The 18,888-nt window shown below is 35.2% G+C and overlaps 1 protein-coding gene across 11 annotated transcripts in view; it reads left to right on the forward strand.

Moving 5' to 3' along the window:
- The window catches only part of U2SURP (U2 snRNP associated SURP domain containing), a 57,332-nt gene that overhangs the window by 4,865 nt on the left and 33,579 nt on the right, over positions 1-18,888 (forward strand). For 4 of the 11 annotated variants that reach the window (XM_054681139.2, XM_054681140.2, XM_016942108.4 and 1 more), the window contains exons 2-13: positions 4,802-4,846; positions 6,211-6,357; positions 8,288-8,386; positions 10,207-10,321; positions 10,792-10,925; positions 13,938-14,005; positions 14,568-14,662; positions 15,314-15,349; positions 15,437-15,519; positions 16,460-16,625; positions 16,816-17,027; positions 17,938-17,981. In XM_054681139.2, coding sequence (XP_054537114.1) covers positions 4,802-4,846; positions 6,211-6,357; positions 8,288-8,386; positions 10,207-10,321; positions 10,792-10,925; positions 13,938-14,005; positions 14,568-14,662; positions 15,314-15,349; positions 15,437-15,519; positions 16,460-16,625; positions 16,816-17,027; positions 17,938-17,981 — 1,244 coding nt within the window. The remainder of the gene's footprint in view (positions 1-4,801; positions 4,847-6,210; positions 6,358-8,287; positions 8,387-10,206; positions 10,322-10,791; positions 10,926-13,937; positions 14,006-14,567; positions 14,663-15,313; positions 15,350-15,436; positions 15,520-16,459; positions 16,626-16,815; positions 17,028-17,937; positions 17,982-18,888) is intronic. The other 7 variants (XM_016942109.4, XM_063807232.1, XM_063807230.1 and 4 more) reach the window with 5 other exon arrangements.

The following is an 18,888-nucleotide window of genomic DNA, read 5'->3' on the forward strand; positions in this document are numbered from 1 at the left end:
TTGTCAGTAGCACTTGAGGCTAACGGTAGTGTTAGACATATATTCCCTGAGTTAAGTTTTTTCACAAGGCCCTTCCTCAGTTTAGATAAACTATAGGTTATTCAGAGTGTACTTACAACTTTTCATATAGTATTGGTAGTGTTTTGAATAATTTAAAAAATCATCTTAGGTTTGTTATTTCACTTTATTTATATAGTGCTTGTATTAATGATTTTGTGAATGTTTTTTAAAGATGGATACCTTGATTTGGCTTGGATAGTGGTATTAAGCTAGGTAGCTGTTGTTAATGAGCGGACAGCATAGTATGTTGATAGTGTGGAGTGTAATTTTGTTTGGTGGTAGGCACTTGTTCTGACAAGTCAAGTATATTGAGACTCTGTCGCTTGCCAGATCTTGTGCTTGATGTTGAGTTAGAAAATGTTAAATAAGAATGTACCCATTTTTAGCGGCCGGGCACAGTGCCTCCCGCCTGTAATCCCAGCACTTTGGGAGGCCAAGGCGGGTGGATCACCTGAGGTTGGGAGTTCAAGACCCGCCTGACCAACATGGAGAAACCCCATCTCTGCTGAAAATACAAAATTAGCTGGGCATGGTGGCACATGCTACTCGGGAGGCTGAGGCAGGAGAATCGCTTGAACCTGGGAGGCGGAGGTTGCCGAGAGCCGAGATCATGCCATTGCACTCCAGCCTGGGCAAAAAGAGCGAAACTCCGTCTCAAAAAAAAGAATGTACCCATTTTTGAGGAGCATGCTGTCTAGTAGAAGAGAGTCAGCACAGTACAATTAAGGTGGTGTTATGCTTCCTATAGGAGAGATTGTTAAACTTGTGGAGATGAAAGTTGCTTCTCTTAGAGGGTGAGAGGAGAAACGTGGGAGATTAGGAGACAGATACACGAATGGAGAGCTCACTAGGCAGAATGGTAGTGTTGGAGGAATGTTGCTGTGGATAGCTTGCTAATTTGGAAACTCAGATGTGGGGCTTTCACTTGAAGTAAAATTGGAGCAGCCAGAAGAAAATTAGTTTTGTTCTCAGCCAGCAAGCTATAGGGCAATAGGTAGTGTAGTTGGCTTCACTTTTATCCCTTTAGCAGCCATCAGAATGATCTTTTTTCCTTTTGGATTTTCTTGCTGTCCCTCCCCACGTTTGTACTGTCTGCTTTCTCTGCCCTAAAATAAATTTCTCTTGTGTATGCTACTTTATTGTGTCAAACTTCCCTTAGTCTGCCTTTTCACTTCTTCCTTTTGTGTTTTTCTTTTCTTTTCTTTTTTCTTTTTTTTTTTTTTCCCAGAGACAGGGGTTCTTGCTATGTTGCCCAGGCTGGTCTTGAACTCCTGGCCTCGAGCAGTCGTCCCACCTCAGCCTCCCTAGTAGCTGAGATTATAGGCATGAGCCACTCCCTCCAGCAGCTTTTGGGTCCTTTCAAGAGATTTTTTTTTTTTTTTGAGATGGAGTCTCGCTCTGTCGCCCAGGCCTGCAGTAGCGCGGTATCTTGGCTCACTGCAAGCTCCGCCTCCCAGGTTCACGCCATTCTCCTGCCTCAGCCTCCCGAGTAGCTGGGACGACAGGTGCCCGCCACCGCGCCCGGCCAATTTTTTGTATTTTTAGTAGAGATGGGATTTTGCTGTGTTAGCCAGGATGGTCTTGATCTCCTCTGACTTCGTGATCCGCCCGCCTTGGCCTCCCAAAGTGCTGAGATTACAGGCGTGAGCCACCGCGCCCGGCCGACTTCAGGAGATCTTTAGGCATCATTGGTTTGTGTTCTTCAGTTAAAAATAAAAAGCCAAACTCAAGACAAATAATACAGTTCAGTTCCAGGTTAGGAAGAGGGAGAAGCTCAGCTTCTGAAGTAGTGCTATATTTACTGTTTACCTTGACTGTTATCTTTAGAAGTTGATTATTCTTTTAAAAATTGTGTTAACTACTGTTTGAACTGTTTAAAGTTCAGTGCTGAATGCTATGTAGCTGTAGGTATGTATCAGTGGAAAATGTCTGGTTTGCAGTAAATGTGATTAGTGACATCTTAAGCTAACTGAAATCAGCTGGTGCATTGTCCTACACCGGTGCATTGTGCTACACTATGCTGTTACTGCTCTGTTTGCAAATTTATCAAATTGTGTAATTTTGAAAGCTGACAAAATTGTTACTTTTGAACTGATTATTTTTATATTAGAGATTATTTAATTTGGTGAATGGTTATGCAAGTGAGATCCTTGAAGATTATAGAGCTTCATCTTTTGATGACTTGGAGTCAGGGAAGAGTTAACTATATGGAAATAGGCAGAATGTCTAGGTTCTTGTATCTTTTGTCTTTAAATCCTAGAAATGATGATTTGGATGTGGTGGCATCAAAGACTAAAGAAAGGGTAGCGCTTTCTTAGTTATTCTTTTGGATGCTTATTCTTTCTGGGTGAACTTTAGAATTGTTTTGGCAATTCTCTTGCCCCCTTGCAAATATTTCCCTTTGGAATTTAGAGCTGTTGAATGAAATTGTATTAAATATGTAAAGAAATTTAGGTGTCATTGACATTATCTTAATATTGAATTTTCCCATCCAGTAATATGAATCTTTTGAAAAGGTGGCTTGAGTAACTGGATTTTTCTCGAAGTTTTTGTTTTCTTCACAAGGGTTATATACATTTCTTAAATTGGTTTCTAGATGTTTTTATATTTTTTGTTGCTTTTATGATTAGGATGTTTTTGTTGCTTAGCAAGTTAATACTGGTGTATTGGAAGGCAGTTGACTTTTTTTTGTTACTATTGTTTGTTTTTGATATGGAGTCTCTGTAGTGCTGTAGTGCAGTGGCGCGATCTCAGCTCACTGCAAGCTCTGCCTCCCGGGTTCACACCATTCTCCTGCCTCAGCGAGTAGCTGGGACTACAGGCGCCTGGCTAATTTTTGTATTTTTTAGTAGAGATGGGGTTTCACCAGGTTTGGCCAGGATGGTCTCCATCTCTTGATCCACCCGCCTCGGCCTCCCAAAGTGCTCGGATTACAGGCGTGAGCCACTGCACCTGGCCCAGGCAGTTGATTTTTTTCAGTCCCTTCAGCCTCTTGCCTGAACTTGTTTTTCTTTTGTAAGAGTAGTTATTTATTCTTTTGGATTTTTAAATTTCTAGATATTTGTAAATGTATGCATTTCAAGGTATGTTTCAGAGTGTGTTTCGTAGTTAATAAATACTAAAAATTTTCTTTCATACCACCTTGGCATTTAAGAAAGATTAGCCGCTAGAAGAAAATGAGGGTGGACACAAAAGTTGGGGACAGAAAAACCATGGACAGAAAGAGTGAGATGGGGCCGGGTGCGGTCGCTCATGTCTGTGATCCTAGCACTTTCAGAGGCTGAGGCGGACAGATCACCTGAGGTCAGGAGTTCGAGACCAGCCTGGCCAACGTGGTAAAACTCCGTCTCTACTAAAAATACAAAAATTAGCCAGGCATGGTGGTGCGTGCCTGTACTCCCAGCTACCCAGGAGGCTGAGGGAGGAGAATTACTGGAACCCGGGAGGCGGAGGCTGCAGTGAGCCGAGGTCGCGCCACTGTACTCCAGCCTGCGAGACAGAGTAAGACTCTGTCTCAAGAAAAAAAAAAAAAACAAAAGAAAGAATGAGATGGGAGGGGTCCCAGTGCTTGGTTGTACTGTTGTCCTGGGCTGATTTTTGCCTATGCTAATGCGCAATACAGTGGAGTTCAGAGGAGTAAATTGATTCAGTGTAAAAATCTTACCAGCTGTTCTTAGCCTTATGTTTGGACAATGTAAATAAAACAATACTGTATGGATCTTTGCTCTTTTTTAAATAACATGAATCTTCAGTTTTTCTCTTAAACTAATATTTTATCTTGTACTTTATATGACATCTGGTCTGGGAGTTGGGGTCAGGTGAGATATTTGTGATCTCAATATGCTTGATTTCATTTGAACATTTGACACTTAAATATATAAATAAAAACAAGTAAAATTTCACTACCGTATACCCTCAAAAATAAAAACAGCTCAGTGACAGTTATATTTTGGATCCCCAAGTAAAAATTCTTGGAGAATCTTTCTTTCAGAAAGATAGCATACATTATTTAGTTAATAGTCCTACAGCTTGTCATCTTTGTCTTTACATGTGTAGTGACAACAAGTTATTACATACCATGTATAATCTGATAGGTAGATCACTTAAGAAAAGTTGAAGTTTTAACAGTTGACATCACTGGAAGATATTATATGAACTCTTTCTCATGCCACCAGGCAGCCTGTGACATGCTATCGAATCATCTCCCTTAAAACGAGTTGTAAATGGTGCCTTATTGGGGATTTGATAATATTTTCTGGAACTTTGCAGAATTTGTACCTTTTAATAGACAGCAAGGATTTATATGTGGATTTCTTTATGTGGCTTTGGGTGGTTAGAGAAAGGAAGAGAGTTCTCGTGCTGTGGACCAAGAAGTTGATGGGCAGTGCTGTGGCAGTAAACGGTGCATCTATGATTAGGATGAGCTTTTGCATAAAACTTCTGTGTAAAAATGGTGGTTAGGTTTCCAGTGTATACTATAAAGAGGTAATTGTGCCTCATATATATCCCACTAGTGTTTATTATATTTTTGGAAATACGCAGGCTGAATTTTAAAGAAATGACTTACACATTTACTTTGTATCACAATCTTTTCATAAGTCAGAGACTGCCTTTGCTCAGTTTTATTAGCTGAGGAGAAATTGCCAGAAGTTAGGAAACTCTAAGTTTGTATAACACGAGAGACATGTTTTGTTAGTATAAGACATTTTAAATTATTGACTTTTATTTTTGATACTTGTAGACGAGATCATCAGATGTTCATTCATCTGGATCTTCAGATGCACATGTGAGTATAGAAGGCAATCTTTGTCTTTTTTCCTTTAAAATTTAATTTCTCCTCATATGTATCCCTACATCAATGATTTTACTTGACAAATAAATACAATTATATTGTATGTGCTTTTTTCTTTTACTCTTTTTTTTCTAGGTGCCTTCCTTTTTTTTTTTTATGTTCTGCTTGCATAACTTAGCCCTCTGAAGCGATGTTAGAAACCTAGTATGTATATTTCCTTATGATTTTTATTGTGTAAAAATCTGTACATACATAACGTATCTATACTTATACTTTGACTATGGGATTGCATTATGCACATGCCTTTCTCACCACACAAAACATATGTTGGAAATCCCTGCAGGTAAACTGTTACAGCTCTAATCTGTTCTTTCTTTAGGCATCATAATGTTCTGTGATGGGGAGGTGCAGTTGTTTGTTATTTCTTTGTTGATGGGCATATATTTTTTGTTTAAAGCTTTCAAGTAACATTTTGGATAGATAATACTACAATAAGTATTTTTTGAATATATGTTATTACAGCAGTGTTCAAAGTGTAGTCTGAAGACCCCTGGGAGTCACTGAGAATCTCTGAGAAGGGTCTGTGAATTCAAAACTATTTTGTAATAATACTAAGGCATTATTTATGCCTTTTTCACCATTTTGGTATTTGCACTAATGCAAGTGTAGCTGGAGGTGCAAAAGCATTTGGTGGGTAAACTGTTGGCACTTCAGCACAGATCAAGGCAGTGACACCAGAATATACTTGTAGTCATTATATTCTTCCCCACCAGGCACAATAATTTCACTTAAAAAACTAGCATAATTAGAAATAATTTTTACTGCTTGATGAAGCAGTAAAAGTTACTACTATTTTACTACTTCATCAAGCAGTAAAAATTATTACTATTGTCTTCATCTTTTGTATAGTTCGTCTTAATATTCTGTGTGATAAAATAAGAAGTATGTATAACACTTATGCTTACCAAAATGTGATGTTTGTTTGAGTTGAGAAATGAAACTAGCTGCTTTTTTCATGAAACACCAGTTTTACTTGGGAGTAACTGACAGGCAAACTATGGTGAATCAGCCTTGGGGATTTTGGCAGACATTTTCTTGAAAATGAAGGTAACGAACCTGTTACTTCAAGGAAAACAACTGTTACCAATATAAAATTCAAGCTTGTGAGTTAGTTATTGAAAACTTTCCCTGTTCTTAAGAACTTTTTGATGAAATCAATGGTGATATTAAGGGATGTGATATTTCGATAATGTACAATGAAATCTGTCAGTATCTGGCATGGCTTATTCCTAGTTTTCAGTGCTGTATATGTATGTATGTGTGGTTTGTTTTTTTCTCTTGTTTTACTTTTCCTGAAGATGGATGCATCTGGACCCTCAGATAGTGATATGCCAAGTCGGACACGACCTAAGAGCCCAAGAAAACATAATTATAGGAATGAAAGTGCCCGTGAAAGCCTTTGTGATTCTCCTCATCAGAATCTCTCAAGAGTGAGTATAGATAAGGTAAAGATAAGAAAGGATAGTTAATGATTTTAATCTGTCTTTGACTGAATTTAGTGGTCGAATATTTGGTTTTGTATGTGTTTCATCTTATTCTATTTGAAAATAGCATTCTTTTTGTATTTGGGATAACAGTAAACTTATTTATGTAGGGACATCTTTTTAGCTCAAATGTGAGATATTTCATTTTAGAGTTTTAAATTTTATTTGAAAAACAAGTAGTGTTTGGATTTAAAATGGTTAATTGTCAAGTTTATCTTTCCCCACTTAAACATTTATTGAACCAAGTGCGAAATACCAGTTACTGGAAATGCACAGATCATTGAGACACTATTCTTGTTCCCAGAGAGCTTATAGTCTCACTCTGAAAGCAAACAGGAGCAGGTGCTATTCACTCTAATGAGTGCAGTGCCCAGGGTAATACAGGAACACAGAGAAGGAGCTTCTTCACTTTTAGATCTCTAAAGTGCTCTCAGGCTCTTTTAGACTTTTATTCTATGTCAAGTAATGTTTTCTTGTGGTTAAATTTGTAACGTAACACAGTCATCACCAGCCAGTATTAACCACTGATAACAAATTATTTTTCTTGTTTAATATTTCTAGGCATAAATATATTTTTACTTTGCCTAGATTTATTTTTATAAGAACCCGTTTTAAAATATCCTGTTTTTAGTTATAAATTTTTTTTCATTTCTGCAAGAATTCTGTAAACAAACTTTTAAATGATTGCTTATATTGTTTATTTGAAAAATACTCCATAGTTTCCTTTGCCACATCTCTCTTGGGTATCTGAATTTAGCTCTTAGGGTATAAATAAAATTTGAGCATGGTAATTTTTCATTGGGTTTCATTTAATTCATATATAATTTTGCCACTTGTTTAAACTTTTGAAGTTGAAACCAAAGAGACTGAATGATGGCAAAACGATTTTCTTTCTATTTTGAGAAAATTTATTTTGAATCCTCTCCTGAAACCCAATATTGACTTTTAGGTTATAAACTGCTTTATTTTTCTCAAAGGGATTTTAATATAAATTTAAAATAGTTAGCAGCAATGTTACTCTTCTATTCTGCATCTCCCAAAGGCAAGCCTATTTAATGACTAGGGCATTTAAAGTCTTGATTTTGTAATTGGTTAGCTTCTCATTTTAGTAGGAGAGAGAAACCTTCAGATTTCAGTATTTTAGGTTGTATTTAATAAACATTTCCTACCTTTTAGGTTTATAAATCAAATGAGTAACTGAACAAAAAGGTCTACAGACAATATATTCAGGCTATATTTCAGAAGGAAGTTGCTTCTAAGTTACATAAATGAAGACTTCATTAAAATAGTGTTTTCTTACATTTAAAATTGATATAGTTTTACTTGAGCTGAAACTTTAAATATTGTAGGTGATATTTTAATCCCAGCAAAGAATGAAATTATGTTCATAAATATCAGTATTATTGATTGAAGAATGAGGTAATTTACCAAATTATAAAAAATAAGTGATTTATAATATGTAAAATGAGGGTTGTAGATGGTAAATTCCTGCCCCAGGACCATGGAAATGTTTGCCTCCCTTTGCCTACTTGAGGATCTGTTTTGTGTCATTGCAACTTTTCCCCAGAAACATTTGTACTTTCCCCCTCAAATGCTTTTATTCTTGTTCTAAGCATTAGTGTCAGTCTCTTCTATTTTTACCTTTTTTTAACATGACTTTTGCATGTTTTTGACCTTGAGCTAGTAAATGAAGACATTCTTTGATGAATACTTAACATCAGAGTCAAGTAAGATAGGCACCTGATGTGTAGAGTAGCCCCAACTTTTCTTTACAATGAAATTTTTAAAAAAACGGCAATCTATTCTGAAGACTTAGTTATCAGTTGATGTGTATTAAAGTTTTAGATAGCATTAAGAATGTATATGTAAAAGTATGCTTTTTATTTCTTAGCCTCTTCTGGAAAACAAACTTAAAGCATTCAGTATTGGAAAAATGAGTACAGCTAAGCGAACTTTAAGTAAAAAGGAACAGGAAGAATTAAAGAAAAAGGTAATGTTGAAAGTGTATTTTGAATTATCCTTGGAAATGAATGTGTCTAAGGGGTTAGTAAGTGTATTAGAGGAATGTTTCCCGAAGATTCTTAACCTCTAGGATATTCTCAGCTCCGCCTCTGAGTCAAATCTGTAATACAACATATATTCCTAGGAGTTGAGCTTCTATCCTTGTTCCCTCACCCTGTTTCTTTTTTCTTTGTTATAGCTTTGGCTATTTTCTAATCTATTCTTTTTGTATAAGTAAAGTGTATGTGTGTGTATACACATTGTACCCATTCCCCTTAGACTAATGATAGCATGCTTTATACAGTACACTTTTTTCCTACTTGCTTTTTTAACTTAACATTGTATCTCAGAAATTACCTCAAGTATATAGAAATACTCCTTATTCATTTGCTATGGCTGTGTAGATATGCAATGATTTATTCAACTAAAATTCTATCGAGGGCATTTATGTTTTGTTCTTTTGCCATTAAAAGTAATGCTGTTATGGATAATGTTATGCATATGTTTGGTTTTTTTGCTAGTGTTATCTTTGGGATATATTCTTATAGGTGAGATTTGGGATATATTCTTATGAGTGAGATTACTGGGTTGAATGATAAATGCATAAATGTAGTTTTTCTATATTTGTCATTGTCAAATTGCTCTCTGTAGGGGCAGTGACATGTTGCACCCCTGTCAGTAGTGTATGAATGAATGTTTCCCCATAGCACTGCCAGTAGAGGACTTTTGCCAATCTCCTACATGAAAAATGGTATCTCAGTGTAGTTTTACATTTGGATTTCTCTCATTATGAGTAAAGTTTAACAGTTTTTCTTGTGTTTGTTTCTGTGAACTGTCTGCTCTTATCTAAACCATTTTTTTCTATAAGTTATATTTACACTTTGTTATACAAGGTACAATTTTTTTTCTCACTTTGTTGATTGTCTTTTTATTTTGCTGCTGGTGTTTTGCTCCATGCAGAAACTATTGTACAATCAGATTTATCAGTCTTTCCCTATGATTTCTGGTTTTTCAGTTTTTTCCATTACCAGCTTATAAAGAAATTTCCTCATGTTTTCCTCTACTACTGAATGGTTTCTTTTTTAAGAATATTAAATCAGATTATTTTGTAGTTTATTCTGGTATGTGGTGTCAAGAATAGATTAATTTTTGTCTTTTTTCAAATAATTATTCAGTTATCCTAGTATCATTTATTGAAAAGTTTGTCTATTTCCCATGGATTTGAGATGCTCCTTTTATTGAACACTAAATTTCCACATGCTATTCGATTTTATTCTGTATTTTCTGTTATGTTCCATTGGCCTTTCTTCTGTTCATACATGTTTTGGGGACATTTAGAATAATTGAAAATATCAAGATTCTTCTGAGCTTTCCTTAATGCCACTTGTCAGTAGATATTGCTGCTTCAACTTCTAATACTCATGTTTTTGGTGATTTGAAAAATATTTATATTCACTGAATTAAATCATCATGCCTTGGAAACTTGGTAAACATTACTAGCAAAGTATGTTTTCATACAGTCAGTTGTCATACAATTTGATGCTTGAGTTGTCTCTAGACAAATTTACTAATTAATCTATACTTAGGGCTTCTTTTCTAGTTCTGCAAATTGCCGGTAGAGGAGCAAAGCCTCTCTTGGTTTCATTAATTAATACTTAATATCTACTAAAGATTAGATGTTATTACTTGTTAGGACTGCTTAACCTGGGAAGGGAGGGTTTTCGTCCATATTATTCCTTGATGAATTTAGCCTTGTGTACATTAACAATTTTTGTATTGTGTAATATTAATATTTTCATGTGTATTTAGGAGGATGAAAAGGCAGCTGCTGAGATTTATGAGGAGTTTCTTGCTGCTTTTGAAGGAAGTGATGGTAATAAAGTGAAAACATTTGTGCGAGGGGGTGTTGTTAATGCAGCTAAAGGTAAGTTTATAAAGTATAACTGCTAATAAAGCATAACTGTATTACAGTTTTTGAGCGAGCCCCGTCTTGGTTGAATGACTGCAGGTAGATAATTATGAAAGGAAGTTTGGTTGCTTTTGAATTTCACATTTTCTATCAGCACCCTCTAGTGGTTATTATTAATTAGCAAAATAAATGGCCAAGTGTCAATTAATGAGATGCTGAAGACAGATAGCTTTTAAACATATTTAGTCCCTTTCAAGTTTTAAGACAGCAGAGCACTTGTCACAAATTTTAATATGTGTCATAGTTTTGCTATGAAATGATTAAATTAGCATTATTGAGGTGGTATTTGAATTTAATTTCATATTTGTTAATAGTGATACATCTTAATACTAAAAGCATTTTACTAATTTTTACTTGTTTTTAAATAAAACAGTAAAGAAAAATATTGCGAAATTAGTTTTGAAACTTAGTATTTTAAATTTCAGAAGAACATGAAACAGATGAAAAAAGAGGTAAAATCTATAAGCCATCTTCAAGATTTGCAGATCAAAAAAATCCTCCAAATCAGTCTTCCAATGAAAGACCACCATCTCTTCTTGTGATAGAAACCAAAAAACCTGTAAGTCATACTTAAGTAATTGACCATTTATGTTCAGAGATGACACTGCCAGTGATACTTCCACTGTAAGCAAGACTTTGGCTTTTTTTCGTTTTTGGTGGGGGCAGGGTGGTAGATGTTAAGTTTTGATGCTTTCTAACCCAGTAATTTACTTAGATGAGAGATAATGAATTGGGACACATAGATGATATTCTTTTTATGCTTTTTGAGCAGTGAACATTTGCTATTTATGCTCATAATATATTGCAAGTCAAAAATTGACTATATTGCAAGTCAAAAATTGACTATATTTGACTTGCAGTGGGGTTGTCTTTTTAAGCATTTCCGAACTGAGGTATTTAAATTATTAGTATGTGTAGTGTATATTTCCCAGAACATTTTTGGAACATTTTGGGAATTACTGTCAGAATTAGTGACACTTAAAATATTCTCAGTGTTAGAAAAAATTTTTTTTTCTTTGAGGGTTTAGTTTTTATGGGAGATGGTAGACAGATGTGGGTCATGTCATTTGGAACCAAATGTGGTGAATAAATATGATTGCATTGAATAGTAAGCCTGGTTTTTTTTGTGTGGCTTAAAAAATATCTCTAAAAGCAATGAAAAAAAACCCCAGCTTTATTGAGATATAATTCACATACAATACAATAAAATTTACCTTTTTTTTTTTTTTTTTTTTTTTTTTTGAGACAGTCTCTCTGTCGCCCAGGCTAGAGTGCAGTAGTGTGATTACGGCTCCTGCAGCCTCAACCTCGCAGGCTTAGGTGGTCCTCCCACCTCAGTCTCATGAGTAGCTGGGACCACAGGCAATGTAGTCCCATGCCCAGCTAATTTTTTGGTATTTTTTTGTGAAAATGGGGTTTTGCCATTTTGCCCAGGCTGGTCTCAAACTCCTGGACTCAAGTGATTTGCCCACTTTGGCCTCCCAAAGTGCTGGGATTACAGACGCCTGGCTAAAATTTATCCTTTTAAAGTATACAGTTGACTAGGTGCAGTGGCTTATGCCTGTAATCCTAGCACTTTGGGAAGCTGAGGCTAGAGGATGGCTTGAGCCCAGGAGTTTGAGACCAGCCTGGGCAACATAGCAAGACTCCATCTTTACAAAAAAAAAAAAAATTTTTAAATAAAGTGTACAATTGAGTGGTTTTAAGTATGTTGAAAATTGTGCAACAATCACCACTCTAATTTCAGAATATTTTTATCACCCTAAAAAATCCCTACCCATTATCAGTCACTCCCATTTTTTTTTTTTTCTATTAACTTCAGTCCCTGACAACCTACTAATCTACTTTCTGTCTCTTGATTTGTCTATTCTGGACATTTTTTATGGATGGTATTATATAACATGTGGTCTTTTGTATCTGGCTTCATTACTTAGCATAATGCTTCAAGGTGCATCTTTGTTGTGGCATGAATCAGTACTTCATTCCTTTTTGTGGTTGAATAATACTCCATTTTATGGACATACCATATATTGTTTATCCATGCATTACTTAGTAGATGGACATTTGGATTGTTTCCACTTTTCTGCTGTTAGAAATAATGCTGCTGTAAACATTCATGTGTGGGCTTTTTTTGTGTGAACTTATGTTTTCAGTTCTCTTGGATACATGTATATACACACACCGAGAAGTGGAATTGCTGGGTCACATGGTAACTATGTTTAGCCTTTTGAGAAACTGCCAGTTTTTCCAAAGTGGTTGTATCACTTTACAGTTCCACCAGTAATGTATGAGGGTTCCAGTTTTCTCACGTCGTACACTAACACTTTGAGACCAGCCTGACCAACATGGAGAAACCCCGTCTCTACTAAAAATACAAAATCAGCCAGGCATGGTGGTGCATGCCTGTAATCCCAGCTACTCGGGAGGCTGAGGCAGGAGAATCGCTTGAACTCGGGAGGCAGAGGTTGTGGTGAGCCAAGATCACGGCATTGCACTCCAGCCTGGGCAACAAGAGCGAAACTCCATCTCAAAAACAAACAAACAAACAAAACTGTTTTGTTTGAAAAGTTTATTTTAGTCATTTTAGTGTGTGTGAAGTTGTACTTCATTGTGGTTTTGATTTGCATGTACTTGATTATATTGAGCATCTTTTCATGTGTTTATTATTGTCCATTTATAAGTTTCTTTTGGAGAAATGTCTGTTCAGAGACTTGGCCCACTTTTTAATTGGGTTATTTGTATTTTTGTTGTTGAATCGTAAGAGTATTTTACATCTTCTTGAGTCAAGGTTCTTATCAGCTATATGATTTGGAAATGTTTTCTGTTCTCTGGGTTGTCTTTGCATTTTCTTGATGGAAGCATGGAGGTTTTAAACTTTAATGGAGTCCAATTTATCAGTTTTTTTCTTTTGTTTATGCTTTTGGTGTCATATCTAAGAAACCATCACCTAATTCAAGATTATGAAGATTCATTCCTGTGGTTTTCTCCCAAAAGTTTTATAGTTTTAGCTCTTACATTTATGTCCATGAACCATTTTGAGTTAATTTTTGTACATTTAGTGTATGGTGTAAAGTAGAAGTCCAACTTCATTTTTCTGTATGTAGATATTCAGTTGTCCAAGCACCATTTGCTGAAAAGATTATTCTTCCCTATTAAATTATGTTGGCACTTCTAAAAGAAGGATTCCAAAAGTAGATTAAGAAGCAGGTTTAAAAGAGGATTCCAAAGATGTTACTTACTGTTCCAGTAACTCATGTCCTCCAGAGGTGATTTTTGAAGAGTGCGTATTTTTGGCAGTTACTTTCCGTGGCAGTTCATTTACTTCATGTTCATTAATTTCCCTGACTACTGGTTGTCATTTTAATTGTTTAATTGTATTAATAATTTAATTGTTTGTTATTTTGAAGGAAGGGGAAGGGAGGTTCAGTGATAAGAAAAGCATTCTTTCTTTTTAATTTAAATAAATAGAACATACAATTTGTACTGAAATGATGTAAAAAGGCTCTTATTATTGAATCATTGGTTTTGCTTATCCTTTTGTTTGAAGTATAACTTGTCATATCCTTTATAGCCACTTAAAAAAGGAGAGAAAGAAAAGAAAAAAAGCAATTTGGAACTCTTCAAAGAAGAATTAAAGCAGTAAGTTTTATAGTGTGGAGAATAACTATCATAGGTGTATTGAGCTGATACGTAAACAGATGCAAGTATAAAGAATATACTGTACCAGTTAGTTATTACTAACAAGTTTGCTATGAGATTGTTTTAGATATTATAATATTTGGTGGGCTATCTTTGAAAATAAATTAGCATTTAGTCCAGCACCTGGGTTGCTTGCATTACGAGGATTCAGTTCAATTGATTTATTTAATGTCCAGAGTCCTGTTTGCAGTGGAAACAGTATACTCACTGGGATGGGAGTGAGGGGCAGTTAGACTTAGCAAGAAACAAATTCAGTGGTTTTAGTGTTTAATTTCCTCCTCACCTTTAAAGTAGGCTTTGTGTTCCATTGGTAATATGATATATCAGAAATTTGCTCATGGTTGTATTATAGCTGAGGGACCCTCTAATCTCGGTTATCAGTACCAGTATTTAATTACAGATATTTCTAGTTATTTGATGATAGTAATTTGGTAAGCGCTATTCTGAAAGGTGAATGAACAAATTTCGGCTCATTATAAGTGATTGTAAATATTTTTAACAGAATTCAAGAGGAACGTGATGAGAGACATAAAACAAAAGGCAGATTAAGTCGATTTGAACCTCCTCAGTCAGATTCTGATGGTCAGCGTCGTTCTAGTAAGTGGCATTTATTTTAATGTGTATGCTTGTGATTAATTACAGTAGTTCCCACCTTATGCATGGGGGGTTGCATTCCAAGGATCACCAGTGGATGTCTGAAACCGTGGATATATACTATCCTTTTCCTTACACATTCATAGCTGTGGTAAACATTAATTTGTAAATTAGGCACAGTAAGAGATTAACAACAATAAGTAATAGAACAATTATAACAATATACTGAAATAAAAGTTATGTGCAATCCCAACACTTTGGGAGGCCGAGGCGAGCGGATTACCTAAGGTCAGGAGTTAGAGACCAGCCTGGCCAACATGGTGAAACCCTGTCTGTACTAAAAATATAAAATTAGCCGGGCGTGGTGGTGCGTGCCTGTAATCCCAGCTACCTAGGAGGCTGAGGCAGAAGGATTGCTTGAACCTAAGAGGCGGAGGTTGCAGTGAGCCGAGATCGTGCCATTGCACTCCAGCCTGGGCGACAGAGCAAGAGTCTGTCTCAAAAAACAACAACAACAGAGTTATGTGAATGTGGTCTCTCTTTTTGTCTCTCAGAAATACCTTACTGTAACAAACTGGGGGAAACAAAGGTGAGGGTAAGGGGGGACTACTGTATTATAAAAACTAATAATTGTCTTCTTTTCTCCCCTTTAAGTGGACGCGCCTTCAAGAAGAAATAGATCATCTGGTGGTAATACAGTTTTTTGCTCTTTTAATCGATAAATTTTCCAAACTTTATGTTTTGCAGGTTATAATTCTTTTTTTCTTTCTGCCCTAGTTCTTGATGATTACGCACCTGGCTCACATGATGTAGGAGATCCAAGCACTACTAATTTATACCTTGGAAACATTAATCCACAGGTAATATTAAGTAAGATGAATGTTGATTGGTATGCTTTATGCTTTTGGAAGAAAGCTACTTTGTTAGTCAAAAAAAAATCAAGATTCTGAAGCTGACAAATCTGATGGAATTGGATAGTCTTTAGAGTTGTCTTACTGGGATGGCCCAGGTTGTCTTGCCACATATTCTTGTTTCCTCTTTCAGTAACTAGATTGAAATCTGGATTTGAAATGTTTTACTAGGTGCTGATTTTATTATTAAATCAGGGTGTGACCATTGATGAATAATATCATTTTGAGACTGTCCACTTCTGATGCATACTTGTTTCCTTGTGGAGTCCCTTTTTCTTCTCATAGTAGTAAACTACTCTTTATGGTTTGTCTTTTATATTTTAATTCTTTTCCTGCATTGGTGCTGTTAATTATGATATGGGGAATGTAGTAACGGTAGTATATAATATGCTATTATTAAAAATTATATTTTGCATATTTACTGTTACCTGTTTTCTCTGCATTTGATTACGTGGGTAGTTGATTGTTAGAACAGATGATTAGATACTTTTTTCTTCATTGTCAATACATATTTCCTCTTTAAATGTACTAACCATGCCTGCTTGAAAAATGTTACTAAATGCCTAAACAAACCATCACTATAAAACATCTTACTTAGATCCAGCACCTTAAAAACAAAGGAAGATAGAGAGTAAAAATGATTTTGATTTCTTCATCCCCTGAACTTCCCCACCCTGGCATCTTAAATAAACCAGAATATTTATAGTATGAAATGATTTATGAATGCCCCACGCGGGATTTTACTTGTGTAGAGTTCCTGGTACTTAAATGGAAAATTGAAGTACGTTGCTATGTTGCTTTTTATTTTGTAAAAACTACTTTGTTTTCTGAAAATAATTTTTTCTTTTCCCTTTTTTGCATAATAAAAATCTTTTACCCTTTTTAATAGATGAATGAAGAAATGCTGTGCCAAGAATTTGGAAGATTTGGACCGTTAGCCAGTGTGAAAATCATGTGGCCTAGAACTGATGAAGAAAGAGCCAGAGAGAGAAATTGCGGCTTTGTGGCCTTTATGAATAGAAGAGATGCTGAAAGAGCTTTAAAAAATTTGAATGGTAAGAACATTTTTATTATCCATTTATACAATTCAGATATTTCTTTGGTTTGGAAAAGTATTTATAAAAACTAGGAAGGATTGGACCTGAAATGGAGAGGTTAAAATGAAAATTATTTCAACTCACCAGAAAAATTTTGTTTGGAAACTTTTGAGAGTTAACAAAATGACCTTTCATTTCTTTCTTGTAGGAAAAATGATTATGTCTTTTGAAATGAAGTTAGGTTGGGGTAAAGCTGTACCTATTCCTCCACATCCAATATACATTCCGCCTTCTATGATGGAACATACGCTTCCCCCACCTCCGTCCGGACTGCCTTTTAATGCGCAGCCTAGAGAGCGGTTAAAAAACCCTAATGCTCCTATGTTACCGCCACCTAAAAACAAAGAGGATTTTGAGAAGGTAATTTAAAAAATGGACATAAGGCCGCATCTAATTTGTAAATACTAAAGCTGTGGTAGTATTTCTTTTCAACAATTTTATAGAAAATGTGTGTGTAATTCTGTTTGGCAACTTTTAAAGAAATAAGTAGATGTGTTCCCTGCCTTAGCCCATGGAAACCCTATATTTGAAATACTAGGTCATATTTTTATTTGTGGCTACCATTCCTTTTTTGACCACTTGTTAAGTTTTTTTTCCTTTGTCCAGTGTTGTACCCAGATTTGCTTAAGTGTAGTAACTAAATTTACTTTGTTCTGAGAAAGTGATACTTTGTATTTGGTTAAGTGACATTTCAATTAGAAAGACCTCCTAAGTAGTTATTGTTTGGATGGCAGCTAGGTCTGAGGTATTAGAATATTTGAGAAGATTTATGTGGTTTGTAAAAAATAGTTAATCTAGTAAAAGCAAAGGGTGAGTATTTTCTTTTTAGTAAACAAAACCAACTTAATTTCAAGTTATAAGAATTCGTTGGTTCTATTATGAATTAATTACACTTAAAATGACAGGGCTGGTTTTAAAGGCTTGGGAACAAAGTAGCGAACTGTATGGTCAGAGGCAAACAGTTAATTATTTCACAAATTAAAATCTTTATCTGATAATTCTCAGTGTAGTACCTATTTCAGTGCATTGATGTGCATTCTGGCAGGAATGTTCTGATTCTTTGCATTTGGTGAACGTTTATTGTTCACTGAACACATCCATTTGCATTTATGTAATTGCTTAGTGTATAATGACTTCAAATGCAGTGATTGCCTGCAAAACTTGTGATTAGATATGTAGTATTTTCAATGCATATGTATATTTTTGCTTGTTACTTGTTAACAATACTCACATATTCTATGTTTATTATCTGATGTGACTTCATATACAGACTCTGTCGCAAGCCATAGTCAAAGTGGTTATCCCAACAGAAAGGTACATGTTTTTCTTTATTATTACTGATCTAAATATAGACAATATCCCCTTCTGAATTTAAAAAGAAATGGTGTTGAGGAAAAGGTCGTATCTTGACTGAGCAATGGTTCCTTCCCAGTACTTTTTGGGGGGGGATGTGTGAAATTTAACTAACTTTTGTATACTTTGCAATTTTATGTCAGTATCTTTTTTTGTTTTTATTGTTATCACTGTAGGGAATGTTTATAGTTTGACTAGTTAGAGTGTATTTATTAGCTCTGATTTGGAGTCAGACAATAGACTATTGTCATGGGAAAATAGATGTTTTAAATGTGTCGTAAATTTCGGATAACATTACAGTTTGACCCAATCTGTTGTTATTTTTTTCTTGTTTTCTGAATTATCTGCATTTAATATATAACCTTGGTTTGAGTTCTCCTTACTGAAGGCATAGCTTTGTTTTTTGTTTTTTCAATTGATTTTAAGAAGAAATTCCTATTATTGTCATGAACACTGGACATACTAGAAACTTTCTTTTCATGGTAACAAAGGTATTTGGAATTCTTTTATTTTCCTTTCTTCCTTTTTTTCTCTTTCAACACACTATTAAAGCAGAAGAATTCATGCTGTAGGTATGCTCTTGCTCAGTCAAGCTAAGCCTTTTCCCAAACACAGGAACACAACACTGGTTGAATAATAAATGAACACAAAAGAATACCAAATTCTCTTTGACATTGGCCTTGGTGAGCAACACCAGCTGAACTGTCTGCGGCAGCGGGGGACCAGGAAAACATCATGGGATGGATTGGGAAAGTATACAGTTTTTGACCAGACATTGGTACGATCGACTCCAATAAATGTGGTTTTATTATAACTGAGAGACAATTTTTTGTTTTTGTTTTTTTTTTTTTGGTTATTGTTGCCCAGA

The sequence above is a fragment of the Pan troglodytes genome, chromosome 2 (assembly GCF_028858775.2).
Source record: "Pan troglodytes isolate AG18354 chromosome 2, NHGRI_mPanTro3-v2.0_pri, whole genome shotgun sequence".
Lineage (NCBI taxonomy): Eukaryota > Metazoa > Chordata > Mammalia > Primates > Hominidae > Pan > Pan troglodytes.